Source organism: Stegastes partitus, unplaced genomic scaffold (genome assembly GCF_000690725.1).
Source record: "Stegastes partitus isolate 25-593 unplaced genomic scaffold, Stegastes_partitus-1.0.2 Scaffold909, whole genome shotgun sequence".
Taxonomy (NCBI): Eukaryota; Metazoa; Chordata; class Actinopteri; family Pomacentridae; genus Stegastes; species Stegastes partitus.
This window is the reverse complement of record NW_007578640.1, coordinates 68,770-88,786: the sequence shown is the minus strand read 5'-3', so window position 1 is coordinate 88,786 and position 20,017 is coordinate 68,770. Positions and strand designations below refer to the sequence as shown.

Sequence of the window (20,017 nt, the reverse complement as noted above, 5' to 3'; positions counted from 1 at the left end):
AGTCGGAGCGCAGCGCAAACAGTTGGGCATCCAGCTCTCCGCATCACATGGTCTGTCAGCGGCTCTCCCCGAGTGCCCGTTGTCATTGGCAACCGCGGACAATGGAGGCGGTGGAAGGGTCTCCCCTCATACCATTCATGTGTGCAGCCAGTGCTCTTGTCCGACGCTCCCCTCCACGGCCCCCCTCCCAAGGATGTTTTTGTTCTCCGGCTTGTTTTTCCAAAGGAACACATTGTGGAAACTTCAAATCCAGAACATGTGTTTGCTGTAGCGATATATTGCACTTTCACGAGGAAATGCATCATAAGCCAAAGAAAAACACCTCAATGATCAAGCAGTGATGTGTTCTATTGCAGTTTATTACATGTGCAAGCCGAGTTTATTCATTGATTTTTGCTTTTCGCAACTGTGTCGGTGCGGCTGAATGAATCCCGTTGACCTCTAAACGGAGATGTGCTCTTTGTGTCTCAACAGGAGATTGTTTTGGTGGAAGGCAGCCGTGTGTTTGAGTCATGGAAGACCCCTCCCCCTCCCGTCTACATGGAGTATTTCTTCTTCAATGTGACCAATGTGAAGGAGATCCTGGAAGGAGGCAAGCCAGTGGTCACACAGATTGGACCCTACACATACCGGTAGGACATCCACAGAGAAAGCCACACTATGCAACTTGCACAAATGTCCACCACTGGATATTATTGCATTTTGTTCATATTTGCTCTGTGCTGAATGTAAAAGCAATAAAAAGTCTTTCAAAACATACAACATAGAAGACGCTGGCTTGTCAAGCTTTTGTTCTGGTGTGTTCCTAATTTAGACCGCACGTCTAAATTCTATCTTTTAAAAAAAACTGTGTTGCTGTTTGTATTTACTGAGTTTATTGGCTTTGTGGGCGATAGATCACAGCTACATGCAACAACCCCCAAATAGGTTTTGTTGAGTAGAAAAACATTTTACGCAACTGTGCTTTTCTTAACCCTCTAAAACCTGGGCGTTTCATGCTCCTCACATTTTTACTCACTGTGGCCTCATTTTTTTACTGCAATATGAAGTCCTGCACCTCAATGGAAACAGCATAGCCATGGATAGAAACACAAAGAACTCCAAAATGTCTTCTGTGCAGTATTGCACAGTTATTAATGATAACGAAATGCTTCGTGTTTGTGCTTAGAAGTGCAAAATTCTTCATTTTTAATAGAATCTAGTTGTAGCAAGCAGTTTATTTTGGGAAAATTTTGAACTGAGACATATAGAATGAACTGACTTTGATTAAATATCATGACTTGACTACGTTTAGATTTGGATCATTTTACCCGTCACACATGAGCAGCTAAAAGACAATTGGGAAATTTAAAAACTCATGATTGTTTCTACAGTTTCTAAATCTGTTAAATGGTGTATTTTTGGTGATTTGGTAAAGAGATAAGGTACTTTTTTAAAAAATCCATTGGCAGGTTTTGGGTTTTAGAGGGTTAAACAGCTGTGTTACTGTTCGTATTTATTGAGTTTACTGGCTTTGTCGGTTTAAGTACTTTCCGCATGTCTCCAAATCTGGACCACACCGGCAGAGCAAAAACCCCCAATTAGGTTTTGCTTAGTAGAAAAACTTTGTACAAAATTCTTCCAAGACTTCTTCCTACAACGCTGCTAAAAATGTTGCTGAAATTACTGTTACTTGCTTCGACTTGAATACATTTAATTTGCTTTATCTTTATGTTAAAGCTTATAAATGTTGAAGTGGACTGTCAGTGCCCATGGTTAATATTATTAGCTCTAGAAATCGGCCAGCATGTCCTGTCCACTCTGTCACATGTGTCCTGCCAAGAAACTTTTTTTGTGTGCAGATTAGTCGCTTTGAATCACTTCGAAATGCACCCACTGAAAGCCTTAAATAAATATCAAGGTTCACTGCTAACAGCACCAAAAATGTTACAACAGCATGTTGCGATAATCTGCCCCTGCAATCCAGCCTCTGTTTAACTGTTAGTGTGACATTGCCTCAGACGGTTGAATGCCCGTGTTAAGTTGTGTATTGGATGCATTTTTAATGGGAACGATTCTAGAAACCTTCAATAAAAATGATCACCTTTCATCTCACTGTGTTTGCACAGGGAGTACAGGTACAAGGAGAACGTGAGCATGGTGGACAACAACACCATGGTGTCGGCGTACAACACCAAAAGCTTTGTGTTCATGAGGGACAGGTCTGTGGGCGACCCCTCAGAGGACAACATCACCACTGTCAACATCCCTGCTTGGGTGAGTCATGAACTGAAGGTCTCAGACAAGTGGAGGAAAGTGGAGCGTGTGTTCTGTAACTCCGATGATTTCCTTCTGCACTTTGTTTATTGTTTCCTCACTCCCTTCTCCACATCCACCGTCACCCTCCACCTAATTGTGCACTATTTTCCATGGTTTCCTGACTGTGCTCCTCTTCCTGTCTCCAGGCCGTAATGAACAAGGTGAAAGGGAGTTTCTGGAAGTCCTCCATGGTGTCCATCTGGATGAGCAGCATCGGGAGCGGCCTCTTCACCACTCGCACTGTGGACGAGCTGCTGTGGGGCTATGAAGACCCCCTGCTGGCTCGCGTTGCTTCCACCAGTCCTGAAGTAGAGAAGATATTTGGCCTCATGTACAAGGCATGTACACCTTCAACCAATAATAGCGGGTATAAGCATTGGAAATGATGATTGTATTGTTGTTGAATCCCATGTTTTAATGTCTTGAATTCTTGTTTGTTTCAGAAAAATGGGAGTAACGACGGGGAGTTTTTGTACCGCACTGGACAACAGGACCACATGGATTACGGTCGTGTTGTAACGTGGAAAGGCCAAAGGTAGCGCCGATGCACACACTCCCTCTCTGTCTACAGCCAAGATGATGAAACCTCGTTGGGTAACACTTGGGTTCATAAAGCTTCTCAAAACCGCCGCTTGTTGCCAATATTAAGAGGGGAACTGGCCAACTTTGACTCCGTTTGCATGCTGATCTTGGCTCTTGCCCTTTGCACAAAGCACAAGGCAGGACATCCTGAAACGTGGAATGTCTTAATAATGGTGTTTTGCTGACCGTTCTTATCCAATTTTATTGTCTTTGGTTCCCTGTAATCTGTAATTGCCACTCTACTCCTGGGAAAATGCCCTTTTAAACTTCAGAAACATTTTTGATCATCAAAACATGGCATTGTAATTTGATTGCAATTAAGATGGAAATGATAAAAGTTGTTGAGATTACAAGTAGGAATTTTGAAAACAACATCCATCCATTATCTATACACCACTTAATCCTCATTAGGGTTGCAAGGGGGCTGGAGCCTATCCCGGGTGACTCAGGGTGAAGGCAGGGGACACCCTGGACAGGTCACCAGTCCATCACAGGGCCACACTTAGACACAGACAACCAAGCACACTCACATTCACACCTACAATTTAGAATCACCAATTAACCTCAACATGTTTTTGGACCTCGTGGGAGGAAGCTGGAGAACATGCAAACTCCACGCAGAAAGATCCCCGTGCCCCAACCGGGAAGCGAACCGGCGACCTTCCTGCTGCTAACCAACTGCTCCACCTTGCAGCCCTTGAAAACAACATAGTTTAGTTCTTGTTTTTGTTTGTATGTAATGAATCTAGGTATAAGCGTGTTCATTCCAAAAGCCATTTTTCGTTGCTCTGCTGGTGGCATAATCATATAAAAGCATTTAGTTGGAGTCCAAAGAAATAGTTCCTGAATGAGCATAATGCATTTTAAAACCTGATATGTCAGGTTTTCACTTACTGTCAACTCATTTTTTACTGCAGTATAAAGTCCTGCACTTCTACGCAAACAGCACAACCATGACTAGAAGCAGAGTAGATGTCGCCATGATTGATAAAAAAAATTGTTTTAAAATAAAGTCAAATTTCTTTGATTATGAAAGTTGAACACAAAAGTAGAAAAAATCCTGGATTCAGCAAGTATAGCATGTTTTTTTTTCAAGTGCTCACAGGTGTTTCCAATACTGGGGGAAAAAGGAAGCTCTACATGCTATAGATAATTCACTACAGAAATGTTTGATTTGCTCCCATACAGTTTTCCTGTCTGGTCTGTGGAAACAGCCTGCACTTCAGCCAAATAGTCCTGGGATTTTTGTTTTTACTGGTTAGGGATAAGAGTCTATTCTTGACTAAATGTGCTGAATATGTCACCAACTGAAGCTAAGATAATATAAAATGGTGTGTTTTGGCAGGCTTGTTGGTTCAGAAAGTTAAACGCTCATGTTTTTGTCCTCGTGTTGTTTTGCAGCCAGCTGACTTTCTGGACCACCAACCAAAGCAACAGCATCAATGGGTCAGACGGAAGTGCTTTCCATCCTCTGCTGGATAAGAACGAACGCATTTACATCTTCACCCCAGACCTGTGCAGGTACAGTAACAAATGAACTTCTAGATATGAAGTGAAAACAAGGAAATATATTCAATTTTTTTTTTTAAATTCAGTCTTTGTTCAGGTAGAAAATGATTGATCGTTACTAAATGACAGTAGAGCATTCAAAAACAGATGTTGATTTGCGAATCATCTTTTGGTAGATTCCATTTTTAACCACATCTGGGGAAAAATAAACAAATATTGAGGCTCGGAAGGAATCTCAAAAATGGGGCCAGACGTCACAAATTCATCACAAAGTCTCTAGAGTGCAAGTTTAGGATTTCTCATGGTATTATAGAAACTGATTTTTTTTCAAGAACATCCATGACACGAACCAAGAGGGAGAGGTGGGGAGGCCTGAAATGGTCAGAGGATGAATCCCCACAACTCTGGTGATCTTGTGACTTATCGTTATGTGAAATACTTTTGGTTTATACTTGCAACACTAATGACATTCCTGTCAGCCTCAGCTATGCTTCGTTTTAGCAAATGTCAGCATTTAGCTCAAATTACTGCTGTGAATGAAGGTTGAATCTCTGAAAACTCGCTGCAGTCGTCAGACAAGTCAACACCAAATCCGGCATCAGAAAGGTCGGAGGGCAGCGTTTTCCTGAGCCTCAGAGAGCCGCGACCTCGTTTGTAGGCACTTGGTCTTGTTGTCAGTTGACTCTCTGAACCCTGAGCGGTTTTTGGGTTGTTTTTCTTTTTTGTCACATCTTTACCTATTGTTGGCTCATTTTTCACTGCAATATAAAGTCCTTTATCTCCAGGGAAGCAGGACAACCAGAAGTGGAGAGAACTCTGACACCATTATAATGCCATTAATCATAAAAGAAAAAAAAAAAAAGCAAACATTATTTATTTTACAAAAATGGAAAAACTTTTTTTTTGAAGTGGCCACAGATGTTAACAGTACTAGAAAAAGTGATGGCTCTACATACGATAAATATTTTACTACTTACATTTTTAAATCGTAATAATATGTGTCTTCTATTTGCTGTGTAACCAAAGACTGCAGTTCAGTCTAGTTTAGCCAAAAAGTCCCTACATTTTTTGACACGTGACTCTTGATCACAGCTGAGCAAGTGATGGCTTTTAAGTTGCGCTAAGAAATGTAGAATTTTTCGTTTTTTTCCAAACCTGTTTAGTGCTAACGATTAGGTTTATGTAGATTTTTAAGTGGATGTAGAATAAAGCGATTTGGATTAAATTGTACGATTTTTAGCTCAGGTTTGGTCACATTTTTGACAAAGCAACACATGACAGATAATTAGGTCAGAGGATCATCTAAAAGGAGACAATCTGACGAATCTTTTTCTCTTTTAACTTTTTTTTTTTCTTAGATAAATGTCATTTTGCCGATTTTTTAAAAAAAAGACGACGTACTTTTCAAACCCACCAGTATGTTTTGGGGTTCGAAGGGTTAAATAGTCATCTGACTCGAGTACCAGGAGTTATAACATGTGCCTCCACAGACAAACAATCTGGTTGCAACAGGGATTTGCATCCTCGCAACCTATTGTTGTTTAATGTCCCATGTCTTAATTTACCTGAGCACGGTGTGGTTATAAAGTGATGTTTATTTTTGGTACATGACCCAGCAGACTGGGGCGGCGGCTTTCATATCTGGTATGGAAATAATGTTCACAGGCTTCGGATCCCATGGATTGTTATCATAACATCCTGCCTGATCACTTACAAACAGCACTATAGGTGACCTCTGTTTGCTGCTGAATATCCTTCCTACGCTGTGAGGCCACTTTAAAGGCTAGAAAACACGACAGCTTGAAGGGGATTGTTGCTCTGGAGTGTGATGATGACATGAGAGGAAGGGAATCACAATGAAAAAAAAGAAGGGAGAATTTATGGCTTTTAACAAGAATCAATCTGTTCTTACTGGAACTGACTGCCTCTCTCATGCTCATGGGGTCCTTGAATTAAAGGAGGATCCCGCAGGATGTCTTTACTGTAACATGAATGTTGAAAACTGCTGACACGCTATGAGTAACCACTTGAGGTTTGATTGTACAAATTTTAAGCCTTGTTTGTTGCAAAATGTACAAGCGGTGTCCTAATCCATGATGGTGACAAGAGATTCTAATTTAGAAAACAACCTTGACCTAAAAAACAGAAGGTGCCGGTCACATCTTTGCCTTTTTGCTGAGCGTGGAAAGAATCTGTTGGAGCGGGACGTTCTCACCTTTGACTCTGATTGGACGTGCGTCAAAAAGCCCTCTCCCAAATATTTACCAAACACTTTCACCTACTTATTCATTGCCGGGCGGTGCGGTCGCAGCCGTCTGTGTTACTGTGACTAAAGGGAAGACTCCCTCCCTGTTTCCTGTACTTTTTACACTAATTTGAAGAGGAAATGTTCCATCAAGTGTATGTTGACCTTTCACACACGCAGCATTAAGCCCCTGTAGGGTTAGCTCAACACCACTTTGGTTCAAAACATTTAGTCAGATCTGGGACTGATCTGCTGGTTAAAAAACAAGGGCTAGAATTCCCATCTGTGAGCTGACGGAGTCGTGAGTGACAGCTGAGCCACAAAAGCCTCAAGATCTTGATGAATTACAGACAGCTGTCATTGTTTGAATACCAGCTCTCCTTTTGCCACATGTTAATCTTCCCTTAGGTCACAATTATAATGTTAAACGTTCGAATATTATTCAAAACAAATCAAAAGAAAGTCATATTTATTAAAACAAATCGTACAGTTTTACCTCCCCTCCTCATATGTTCTGTTTTCTGGGGTATTTTCAGTTCATTATGGATCTTTTTTTTATTGCAATATAAGGTCCTGCACCAATGCAGGAACAGCACAGCCATGGCTAGAAGCTGAGAAAACTCCAAAATGTGTTTTCTGCATTGTGCAACAGTTATATGCTACGGATCATAAAAAAGACAAAAATGAATTTCGTTGATTATTACAATGATTGAAACAACCTGGAATCAAAACGTACAGCATTTTTAAAGTGCCCACAGGTGTCACTAATACTGGAAAATACTGGTATTTTGGCGCTACATACTGAAGATAGTCAACTATCGCTTTCTTTTTTCTGCTCTATGTAATCACAGCCTGCAGCTCCTGCAAGTCAGTCATTCAGTCTCAATAATGGCTTCACATTTGCACTGAGTGCAGAACTTTTTTTTTTTTTTAACAGAATCTAGTTGCTATATATAATTTTTTTGTGTAGGATATGTAGAGTCATATCACAATTTTAAACTTAGATTTGGTTACTTTGGTTATAATTACTTCGAGGATTGTAGTCCAACTTTTTTTTTTTTGCAGTTTCTGGCTCTTTTTTTTTTTTTTTTTAAATCATATCGGCGTTTTTGTTCTGTTTTTTTTCTTCAGGGATTCAAGGATTCAAGGCCTTCATTGATCACTAACATAATTATACATAGTATAACGTGCAGTGAAAAATATTATGCACCTGTCCCACACCAAAACAAGAAGAAAGAATAAAACACACAGAAATAAATATATACATGAATAAATAATTGATAGAAATAAGCAAAATAAATAAATCGAAGCATCAAATAGTGAAAAAAAAAACCCAAAACAGACACACAAGATTTTTGCGGGTTAGAGGGTTAATAGAGTTTTAAATAAAAACGAATCTCACTTGGACTTGGGTTGAAAAGAAGCACGTTTTTGCTTCGCTCATTGGAAATGAATCCATATTGGAACAGTGTCTCACTCCCAGCGGTACAAGGCAGAGACTCTCTGTCCTGTTCTCGTGTAGAAACACATCAGGCTTTTTACTTGGCTTCTCTCGCAAAGGTCAAGGGAAAGGTCTATACAGTATTGTTGCACAATTGGTGGGCCGCTCAGCAAAGAGCTGCATCCTCCCCGCCAGTTGGCACACACTGTATAGAGCGCTTTGTTCTCGCTGAGAATCGTCGGGATTCCCTCGACAGGACAGAGCTGCAGATACTGAGAACAAGGATGGACTCCCTAACAATAATGCAATTCTCTCGGAGGCTGTAAAAACACAACAAACGCTGAAATATAATGACAGATTTACGATTTCACCGCTTCCACTGCAATAGGAAGGTCGACTCCGCAGAGCCGCATTACTTTCCCTCTCAAACGTGTTTAGAATTAAAGAAGCACACCCAGCAGGATTCAGCATCACTTTAAAGTCAGTGTAAATCGTCCAGATTCAAATCTGTCTTAGAACAATAGTGCGGTTCCCATAGGAGCACCCAAACAGGTTTTTCCCGCTGTAACCAATCCTCATGACCATTAATTAAGAAATCCCTTCCAAAGGTTTGTAGACCTCCCTCCTTGAAAAAATGTATTCCTAAGCTTATGTGGAGCTTAAATGAGGTTTAGGCAGCCACAGTTAATCACATTAGTGGACGTCTGTCAAAGTTAATACAAAACTACCTCTTTTTGTTACTGTTAGGGAAGAATCAGTGATGAGGCGAAACAAAAAGAGAGAATTTTAAACTAGAATGCTGTAACTTTGCAAGATATCCATTTGATTTGCTCCATGCAGCCCACTGAAGCTTCATATCAACTTCAAATAAACTTTTGACTGTGTTTTAGCATCAAATGGCCGAGGTTTCTTTGCCTCATAAGTTAGGGACGATTTTTTGGAGCCAGTAAGTACAGCTTCCACTTGTTTTTCCTTTTGTTTTTTTGTTTTTTGGCTAGTTGAAACTATTTTTCCATTGAATAGATATTAAAGCGATAAGAGAAGTGAGTTTTTGGCCCTGTTTGCTTGTGAACTGGTGTCTCGGAGGGAAAGGCCGTTAGTTTTATTTATTTTATTCTTCATTATTTCCCTGTTATGTTACGCAATAACCTATTAATGACTTCAGACTTTTGGCTTAGGCAGGCAGCACACAGATGTATTTACGCTGGCTTTCGTGTGTGTGTGTGTGCTTCACTGGAAATGATTATTCCAATAGTGTGCCAAATGCATTTGCAATATTATTACAGCAACTCCAGAGAAATCGGGTTAATATTCCCACTGCTTTAGTCTTTCTGTGTTTCTAACAGCTGCAAACAAGATGAATAACATTTGTGTTATTATTTTAACCGAAATCCATTTGGTCGGTTTATCAACATTAATCCTTAAAACATAATCAGGTTTAATTTTCAGGCTGCAGGCTTCAGTTGAAACTAACTGCACACAAGGAGCAGCGATCAATTTTTGATATTAAAATGCTGAGTAATAACATCAGAGCATAACACCAGTCTATACCTATTTTGGTGTCAAAGTTTTTTGAGCTGATTTTGAACAACTGCAACGTGCTGATTCCAAATATTACATTGGTTTTGCTCAATGAGGTCAAAATTTTGATTTGATGAAACATGCAATTTACTTGTATTTACCTTTACAAATGTTTACACTCATCAACTTGTGGATCATTTAACTTATGAAAAGGATTAGAAAATGACATTTTTCCTCTAAAATCCGATTTCATATACGAAATACTAAAATAAATCAATCGCTAATGTCAAAAAATTTAATCGATATAGTGGTAAAATCGATTTTTTGAAATTAGGTTGGCATAAAAACCTGACCTGGTGCAGAAAAGCAGATGTCATTTTTGGATTCAGCATTGCAAAAATGTCCTAAATCAGTTTTTAAAAATCCTAGACACCTTCAAAAAAGTATTTTTTTGTAACCCAGTGTAATGATTAACAGTCATGAAGTAAAGTGAAATTGTTCATTGTCATTTTTACTCACTGTAGGCACATTTTTATTGCAGTATGAAGTCCTGCACCTCTGTGGAAACACCATAGCCATGACTAGAAGTAGAGAGAACTCAAAAATATCATCTGTGCAGTATGGCACAGTTGTCTTGGTGAATGCAAGTTAATGATCATTTTACAAAAACTGAAAAAAAACATGAAATCAACACGTTTCCATCACATTTTTTCCCAGTGCTCCAAGGTGTTACCAATACTGTCATGAAATCTCCGCATACTGCACACAACTCTACATTTTATAGATATTTAACTTTATTTGTTTTACTTTACTTTGCTTCTTCTTAATTTTTCTTTGTTTCTACAACTGTCTCCTCTTTGCTCAGTGTAAACACAGCCTGCAGTTCAACTGAAAAGGTCCAGAATTTTTGTCAAGTGACTATTTGTGGCAGCTGAGTCACTAGTGGCTTTATTGTTGCACCCAGGAGTGCAGAATTTTTTATTTTTTACAGAATGTTGTTAGTGTAAGCGGATTATTTTTGGTGAATTTTTAAACGAGGCATGAAGAATAAAGTGATTTTGAGGAAATTCTGAGCTTAGGTTTGGTTCATTTTCTGACGGAGCCACACATGACGCATGAAACGTTCACAGACCGTTGAAAAGTTAAAAATTAGTTTCCTAAAAAATTTCCTAAATCTGGGAAATGTTGTCATTTTAATCATTTTTAAAAGCTTTTGAGAGTTTGCTTTTCAAAGCTGCCAGCGGGTTTTTGGATTCTTGGAGTTGATTTTGCTCGTTTTCCTCTCCAGGTCCATCCACGTGGAGTTTGAGAAAGACGTGGAGGTGAAAGGAATCCCAGCGTACCGCTTCACGCCACCGCGCTCCGTTTTTGCCAGCAAAGAGGAGAACCCGGCCAACGAGGGCTTCTGCGTCACCCCGCAGGAGTGCCTGGGAACCGGCCTTCTTAAAGTCAGCCCGTGTCGGAAAGGTAAATGTCAGCTTGTGCAGCACATTTTCTCACCCACACTTTGAACTTTTACAGACCTCTCTCAAGGTCCTGCATCCCCAAATTATAATGCCTGTGGTGAACTCAGCATTTCTCTTCTCTTTTCCTGTTTCTTTAATTAGCCATGCATCCTACACAAATTCCCGCTTTGACTTTTGGCGCGCTAGTAAACAAGCAACTTTGTCTTGAAGGGTTTTCATTTCTGTTGCTCCGTTCCTTCTGTTTTCTTCCCACCCGACTGCTACATGATAAAGCACAACACAGTGATTCTTTTATCACGCAAGTCCTCCTTTTAATTTCCTATTTACTATCCCCAGTCCTACTAATACCCCCTGAATGACCCATGTGACACAGCTCTCCAGCTCCCTCCACACCTCAGGCGCCATCTGACCATGACTGAGCCAGTATCTGAGGGGGGGGCGGTGGTAAGCCCAGTCACCTGATTCTGCCCTTGAATATGACCAGGCGTTACCTTAGTGCCTGAGTTCACAGCCCATGTGTCTCTGTCTGTTTGTCTAAGATTTTACCAGTGAAGAAAGTTTCATTCATTCGAAAATCATGTTTTAGCTTTTGGGCACATTTTAGAATAAAAACCTGAAACCTTCTTATTCATTTCAGCATCAACAACAACTGGTTTCAGGGAAGCACTGCAACAAAAATCGACACTGTTGCTGGGAAGTAGTCAATCTGAAAGGCCACACTGATTTGGAACTAGTTTGTTACAGAAGAATACAAATAATGTTGAGTCATGAAGATTAAAACAGACATTTTGGATTAGCGTTTGCAACATGATGTCCATTGTAATGAATGGAAATCAGTGTTAATGGGGTAAAACATGCATGAACATTGGTAAGATTTTATTTTTAAAAGAATGGAGCACTGTGGAGGAAAAGTAGTGTAGAGAGTTAAGTTTAGGGCCAGGTGTTAAGGAATGAACACAGCGATTAAGGGCACTCATAAGTATACCGCTGCAAATGTGTGTGTGTGTGTGTGTGTTTGCACTACAGTGACCTTGTCGGCCGTCACGTGAACGCTCTCTCAGGTGACTGCGGGTGTCCAATGTTTTTGTCAGACGTCTGTTGCTAAACACAAGAGCAGGAAAACTGTCACCTCTGCCCCACTTCATCGGCTCTTCTAACTGTGCCACCATCTGACTGTGTTGCTGCTGCCGAGACGCATGCGGTCGCTGCAAAGCTAAAAACTGGGCCAAGTTTGTGTTTTTGATAGTTTTTTTTTTGCAACACGCCCTCAATTACTTAAGTGAATGCCCAGGTGTGACCTCGCCAGAAATGTTTCGTTGTATGTTGTTTCCACCGAGGTGATATTGTAGGAACACAATGTCTCCCGTCGACAATATGAGGAAGGAACTCAGCAAGAGTAACAAGATTCTTTATCTAGATATGAGTGACTGCCATTAATTACTTAACCAAGCGGGGTTATTGTCTGTTTATTTACCTGTATTGTTTGTTTTCTTTGAAAGGTTGACCCTGAGCTATATACGTCAGATCATATCTTCTCACCTTTTCCTGAGAACTCGTTCCAAATGTTTTTACTGGATGCTATGTCCTGACCAGATCAAAGAGGAGGAAATATAACAGTACGATAAGTTTGATACTAAATGACCTGGCGAGAGGTTTTAATGTGGTGTTGTCTCGAAAATAAGGTTGTTTTTTGGAGGGGATTTCTTCCCCCCTTTGCCGATCGCTTGCTCATAAGGATTCCAAAGGCGACTTTTTCTTGGTGGGTTCTCTGTTTAAAAGGTCTTCAGTGTTCTATGGGAGGTGCTATGAGATGACGTATGTTGTGAATTGGCGCTACATAGATAAAATTGAATGGAATTGGAACCCTGGGATGTTTCTACGTGGAGTTTGCATGTTCCTTGTTGTTGCTTCCTCCATCACAAGGTTCAAGGTTCAAAAATCTTTAGTATCCCCGTGGGGAAATTTTTGTGCAGCCAGCAATGAGATAGTCACTGCCACAATCACACATGCAACAACAACAATAAACAACAGAGAAAAGACAAGACCCATCACTTATTTAACAGAGAAATAGCAGCAGGGACAAAATAAAATTTGTATCTATCGGTCTTGCACTTCGGCAGGACATACCTGCGCCCCAGTGGAAGTAATTGGAACCAGCGGGCCAAGGGATGGCTCTGGTCAGTGGTGATTAAATGGGCCTTGGCTAATAACCTGGTTTGATGTAGGGTTGCCAAGTTATTTAGATTAGTCTCTGCTATTTTTCCGCATAGTCTCACAATACCTTGTAGTCTGTTTTTGTTTTTAAGAGTGAGGGAGCCGAACCAGCCAAAAGCATGTTGAGGTTAATTGGTGATTCTAAATTGTCCGTAGGCGTGAATTTGAGTGTACTTGGTGGTCTGTCTCTAAGTGGGACGGCTGGGATAGGCTCCAGCCCCCTCGCAACAATAGTTAGATGTATAGATAATGGATGGATGGATGGATGGATGGATGGATGGATGGATTGAATTGAATTGAATTGAATTGAATTGAATTTTAAAAATCCTCAAAATGAAAGTTATTACTATTTATTTGACCAAAATGTAAGAACTCTCAAATCGATATGTACAGTACTTTTTTCCTAGTGGCCGCAGGTGTTACAAATACTGGCAACAGTGGTTGTTCCTCATATTATAGTTAATTTACTTACATGTTTTTATTTGTTTCCATACTTATCTGCTCCGTTTAACACAACCTGCAGTTCAACCAAAAAGTCTATGAGTTGTTTTCACGTGATTGTGGGTTTCATTAGAGTCAATGACTACTTCGCACTTGTGCCAAGAGCACAGAAATTTTAGTTTTTCACATAATCTGGTTTGTGCAAATGATTTATTTTTGGCAATTTTTTAAATCAGATGTGTAGAATGAAGTGATTTTTGATGAAATATCACAATTTTAAGCTTAGATTTGGTTAAGTATCCTGATGGAACAGCACATTACAGATCAGTAGTTCTAGGACATCGGAAAGTTAAAAATCTGTCAATTGTTTTTGTTTTTACAGTTTCTGGCTCTGATAAGTGGTGTGATTTTGACAGTTTTGTACAGATAGCATGCCTTTCAAACATGCAGAGGTCTGAGGGTTCAGATTCAGACTACTCTATTGTCATTCATGCAAATTACATCAAGGATGCACTGCAGAACGAAATGACGAATGTTCACAGAGTTAAGATACTCCAGAGGCCACTGTGCGGTGTGGTGCATTCAATGTACTCTCAGTCACACTGTGTTGTGGTAGCAGCTCTATGTCTCATTAAACTCCTCTCTTCTCCTCTCACAGGTGCACCAGTGGTCGCCTCTTTTCCTCATTTCTACCTGGCTGATTCTAAATTCGTGGGTGCCATTGAAGGAATGTCTCCAGAAAGGACGCATCACCAAACATTTCTAGACCTGAACCCGGTAAGCCACCAGGCTCATCAGCCTTCCATGCCCTTCATGATTAGTAAGATTAATGCCGTGACTCATGATTTTTGGTCACACTTCACTTTGTAATCCCATTTGGAAATATGCAGCGGCAGAACATTTCACTAAACTTTGTGGAAGTAAATGTCCCGCTACATGATGTCCTGCTGCACCACCTAGTGGCGTACATGTGAAGGTGCAGAGGTTGCATTTTTATACTCGTGACACAGTGTTGGTAGGAGTTGCTTTTCTTTACTTGATAAACATTTTTTTCATTCTGCTTTCCTTTCTTTCTCTCTCACAGACCACCGGAGTGATCGTACGTGCAAACAAAAGAGCACAGATCAACATCCTGCTCAACAGGATCAGTGGTTTCCCGTTAGTATCTGTGTTCAGACTAAACACTGTTGTTGTATACTACATACAGACGTATGCGTACCTGAAATATACTGGATTGCTTCACATTCTGTTCACTGTACTCATTACAGGAAAACGAGGAGCCTTAATGAAACCATCTTTCCAGTCATGTTCCTCAATGAGGTAAGAGACAATAAAGACAGGCTCAAACACACTCTTCCATCCTCCAACATGCAGTTGGATTTACAGTTGGAAGTCATAATAAAGTCATGCATACTTACAACATAAACATGAATACAACATTTTGGTAAATACACTTGTTGCAGGAGTTGGTTGAGGAGACTGACTCCACTCACACTTCTCTCCGTCCCACACAAAGGTTGATCAAAAAGCTATGAGACTGTGCCTATAAAAATCAAAGCACCTGACTTAAATTTGGCTGCCATCCCTGTCAAAGTAGTGTGCTTGTGAAGTGATGCACCGCTCCCAGTGCTCCTGCAACACCTGGAACCCTTTCGGAAAGTCCAATTTTATAAATATGTCAAGCGCTGACCCTTCAACTTTAATGTACTTTTGGAGAAGAGGAAGAAGTCAGGTGGGGAGCGATGATTGTGTTCTGGCTAAAAAAAAACCTGTTGGCCATCACCGCACCGTGCTGTGAAGCGCTCACATGCCATCAGGTTCGGGTTGTTTTCACCGAATCCTACAGGAGAACTCTACCTTGACAAGCCGACTCTGGGGGTTTCATTCAACCATGTGACGACCATGCTCCTGATGCTCTGCTGACTTGACGTGCCTTGTTCAGTTTTGCAGACTTCAGTATCTTCCACTGTGAATACTTCAGTTTCTTGGCCACAGATCCATCTTTATCATGAAAACATGTGCAACACACATCCTGATTCATGGCAGTCAGTGGTCGCACACGTTGCACCTTGTGTATCCGTGACACACTTGGTGCACGGCCACCATGAACCATCTCTGAACTTTATGATCAACCTTCATATACGTTTAGTTAGCTTACCTCAGCTACACTTTGCTTAGAGTAAAGAAAAGTGGCTCTGTAGTATCATCTGAGTGAAGTTGCTCTGCTTCAGGCAGAGGCTCCAAGTTGTAGCTATTCCTGATCAGAGAATAGTCGAGCCTGATAACCTTCCAAAAAAAACACAACTTCTTTTTACAAGAAGGTTTTTGTTTATAGGTTGTTTATTGTTTGTTGGACTCTATTGTCATGCCAGTATACTGTACTTGAGTGTTGGCCTGTTGTGTTGTTGGCAGCTGGTGTAGAACGCTGCTGATGTAAAAAAAAAAATGCATCACAGCTTTACGAGTAAAGTACAAAACAGATTTTAAGGTTCTTTCATTTGTCTTTAAAGCAATGCATTGCTGGCAACTGAGTACATTTCTGAACTTTTCTGCTCCTTCTCTACCTCTGGACCTCTTAGATCCTCAGAGCAGCTGCTTTTATTTGTTCCATGATTGAGGCCGGTAGAAAAGGGAGATGGTGTCTTGTCTTTGCAGTGGCAAGTCGAAAGCTTTGGAGTAGGCCTTCTCTTTTAATGTAACATTCTTGTTTCGTTGACAGTTTAAGGAAAAATCTCAAGATATGCATGTTTTCAAAGCTATTTGTTTTGTTTTAGAAATTGAGTATTTAGCATTTCTTTTAAAAGTGTTTTTCTGTCTTTGTCTTTGGTCCACTCCAGTTGATGCAAAATGTGCTGCATGAATACATTTGATTTGATTTGACCTTGAATTTCACTTCAGGCATTTCACTGATATTTTGATGAAAGTGCAGAGCGCGTGGTGCCTGAGTTGAAACAAGAGGCAGAACCAGGTTCATTTAAATCAGGCAGTATGAAGTAAGCTGTTGGCATTCTGGTGTAAAATGTGTCTGAGATTTTGCTGCACTGAGACAAAATGTCTGGTAACTGCTTCTGTTTTGAGCATCCATCTGCTGCCAACTTGGTGATTTCATCAACAAGTTGGCAAACAAAACAGCCTTTTCCCCGTTTCCAGTCCTGATACAAAGTTAGCCAGCTGCCAAACTTCCTTCAATGGTGACTGGTTTGTTATCTTGTACTTATTATATTTCCTCTTTCCTCTAATGGATCTGTCTGCCATTACACAGAGCGTGGTGATTGACGACGCGTCTGCAGCGAGAGTACAGAAGCTGCTGCTGATCGTCACCTTGGTTTCTAACTTCCCGCTCATTATTGTGGGACTTGGAGGCATTATGCTTGTTGTCTTCATCATCCTTCTGGTTCGGGCCCGCCAGCAGAAGGTACGGCACCCTTTCTGATCGAGTTTCGCTCTAACAACTTACAATTTGCATGCTCCTAATAAGTAATTTGTGTTGTTTTTTTTTTTGCATAATTCGTTGAGTTGCTTAACCACACACTAATGGCACTGTGCATGTATTTGTCACTGTGTGTCTCTGTGCAGAATGAAGTTAAGCGCATTGTGTTTTCCAAGCCGCTCTATGCTGTAAGTCTTTATGGTTATTTTTGCTGCTTTGTTTTTATTTGCTTACTTCAATCTCCTGTCTTTATTCCCCACATTTAATCTAAATATTCAGTTTGCAGTTTCGTGACTTTCACTTGAAATAATAATTCTGCTGCTGTACAATAAATATCTTACTGGGTTTAACACTTTAACTAAAAGGTATTTCACTGGCATGTTTAAGGAGATTAACGCCTTACGATTGCAGGTACAGCTGTAAAAAGCTAAGGTAAGATGTGATGGGTTTTTAAGAGGTGTTTTTTTTTGGTCTCCGACTGCAGACCGCTGCCGAAGACGACACTTCTTACTCTCCGGTCAAAGACAAGGAAAAGGATGATCCCCAAAATGGAACCTACATCGGTCTGACGCCTAAAGTCGACACATAAGCTTGAGGAAGAGGAGGATGGAGAGGAAACGGGGTTGTGTGAGGTTGGTTGGGTGGTTGTGGGGGTAGAGGAAGGGGACGTGGTTTTAGTATCAGACATACAATATGTTGTAAGTTTGATTCATGGAGAGCTACCTAAAATCCAGCACGGTGTATTCCCAGAAAAAAAAATTGACATTCATCTTAAAAACACCACGTGCCAGTGGCTGCTTCTTGCTGTTTATTAGTTGCAGTTCTCTGAAGACTAGAAATGGAGAGTGCACTTGTGTAAAAAAAAACACCCTTTAAATCTGGCGTGTGGGGTAAACGTACTGTTCATGCTGTGGCCTCGTCTCGGTATCTGTCTGGATTCTTGTTCTGAACTTTAGGGACTGACTACTCGGGGGTCATGAAATCCATAAACTGAGTTATATTTTTGTCATCACACATCACTCTCAGGGGGCCTCTGCTTAGACACTATCAAACATTACCGAAGCAGGAGAGAAGCAGAACACGCTGCACGTTTTCTCCATCAGCTCAGTATTACTACGAGCCATTTGCATTTCATCTTAAACCTAATGTTACGTAACACTTTCACAGCTCACTATTATTTTCTGTTCATGCACTGTAGAGGGATACCTGTGCACATTGTCGCTGCCGTACCTGAAAAAAAACCCTTCTGAGTACGGTGTATGTTTGTATATATACATATATATAAATATACAGTGTAAGACATGTTGAACTGCTCACATTCCTCTCGCTGTATGATGGGATGAATACCAGACAAAACGCTGTATATTTGGATACTTTAATTTTTGTAAAGTAAGACATCCTTCGCATTTTTTTGTTTGTAAATGTTAATGTAGAAATGTTTGAATGAAGGATATCTCGAGTTAGAGCTTCACGAATGTCTTCTGGTGCCATAATGAGCGACACTTTTATCGAGCCCTGGATATGGCAGGAGTTTGTGGTTGAAGCAATGATTCATACAGTACTGAATTTGTGTGTTGGCAGTATTTTTGCCCTGTATAACTGCTTATGTTAAATGTCATTTCAAAATGTTTTAAATGCTGTAGCTGTGCCTTTAAAGGATCGACGTTACTGGATTTTATTTTTTGCTTTTTTTGCTGTTCCATTTATAGTTTTTCTTTTGTAAAAAGAATGGCATGCCATATCAACAACTCTACTCTCAAGTGCATTTCGTTCTCTTCCAGCTACCAAACAAAAATTTTGCAAAATAGTTTTTTTTAGTACAGCCAGCAGGGTCAAACTGCACTTTGAAAACGCTCTGAAGTCTTGAATGACAGGCTGCCGTGCAGGGCCGCAGCTTTCTCACTCAGTGCTGGTGATGAATATGTTAGATTTCAGGTGCCATTTAATGTAATGTAGAAAATGCTGCACAATTACTCAGTTTGAACTGTGATGAGCCCAGCTTTTATGACTGCTTTTACACTTTGTCGTGACATTTTGAAGATAATGAGCTCTTTCACACCAGCTCATTACATGCACTATAATAATCAGCGTTGAATATATCAGACGATAGTGGAGACATGTTTTTTTCCTCCTTCATTTGATTTTTACTATTTGATGTATTCCGCAATCTAATCATGTACAATAAAAAAAAATGAAAATGAAAAAAACAAAAAAAAAAAAAATCATGCCGAGTGCATAATGTTGTAGTTATAAATTCACAAGAGGTTGAATGAATAGATTAATCAAATATTTGATGCAAAAAAACACAGTATTACACAACATTAGGATAGTTGTGGTTATGAAGGATAAGTTATTTTGTTACGTTGATAAAACCAAAACACACAAACGCACCATGTGGACTGTACACTGGGCTACTTTGTGCCATACTTTGATTACAGATTGTACTTTCTGAAATTATTGTTACCGCTATAACCGCATATTCTTCTAATTGTCAGCTTGTTTTCAAATGTTGACTGTTAATACTTGTTTTTACTCTGTACACACAAATAAAAAGTAGTTTCAGTAGATGTGTCGTCCTTACTTTCTTAAGTGTTTGTCTCCATTTCAGTGAAATAGGAAACCCATTCCACCTGTGTGCCAAATTGTAGAAAAACACTTAACACTGACACGATTGGATTTACAGAAAGACCTCTTCTAAACAGTGTGGTTTTACAATACTGAACTTGCTTTGCAACCATTGAAGCCTAATTGTGGATGACTAAAGTGAGAAGGAAAGAAAAATCACAGGTTTCCAGTGTTCTAATAGTCCTACATACAACTTATCGGGTCTGTGTGGTTATGTTCTGTTAGGCCCTAAATGTAGTCTTTTA

The 20,017-nt window shown here is 40.1% G+C and overlaps 1 protein-coding gene across 1 annotated transcript in view; it reads left to right on the top strand.

Moving 5' to 3' along the window:
• Positions 1-19,712, top strand: part of LOC103366115 (lysosome membrane protein 2) — a 37,064-nt gene extending 17,352 nt beyond the window's left edge. The window contains exons 6-13 of the mRNA XM_008293755.1: positions 4,282-4,401; positions 10,885-11,063; positions 14,376-14,494; positions 14,802-14,875; positions 14,986-15,037; positions 16,980-17,132; positions 17,294-17,335; positions 17,632-19,712. Of these exons, the coding sequence (XP_008291977.1) occupies positions 4,282-4,401; positions 10,885-11,063; positions 14,376-14,494; positions 14,802-14,875; positions 14,986-15,037; positions 16,980-17,132; positions 17,294-17,335; positions 17,632-17,736 (844 nt within the window). The 3' untranslated portion in view covers positions 17,737-19,712. The remainder of the gene's footprint in view (positions 1-4,281; positions 4,402-10,884; positions 11,064-14,375; positions 14,495-14,801; positions 14,876-14,985; positions 15,038-16,979; positions 17,133-17,293; positions 17,336-17,631) is intronic.
• Positions 19,713-20,017: the final 305 nt, after the last annotated feature.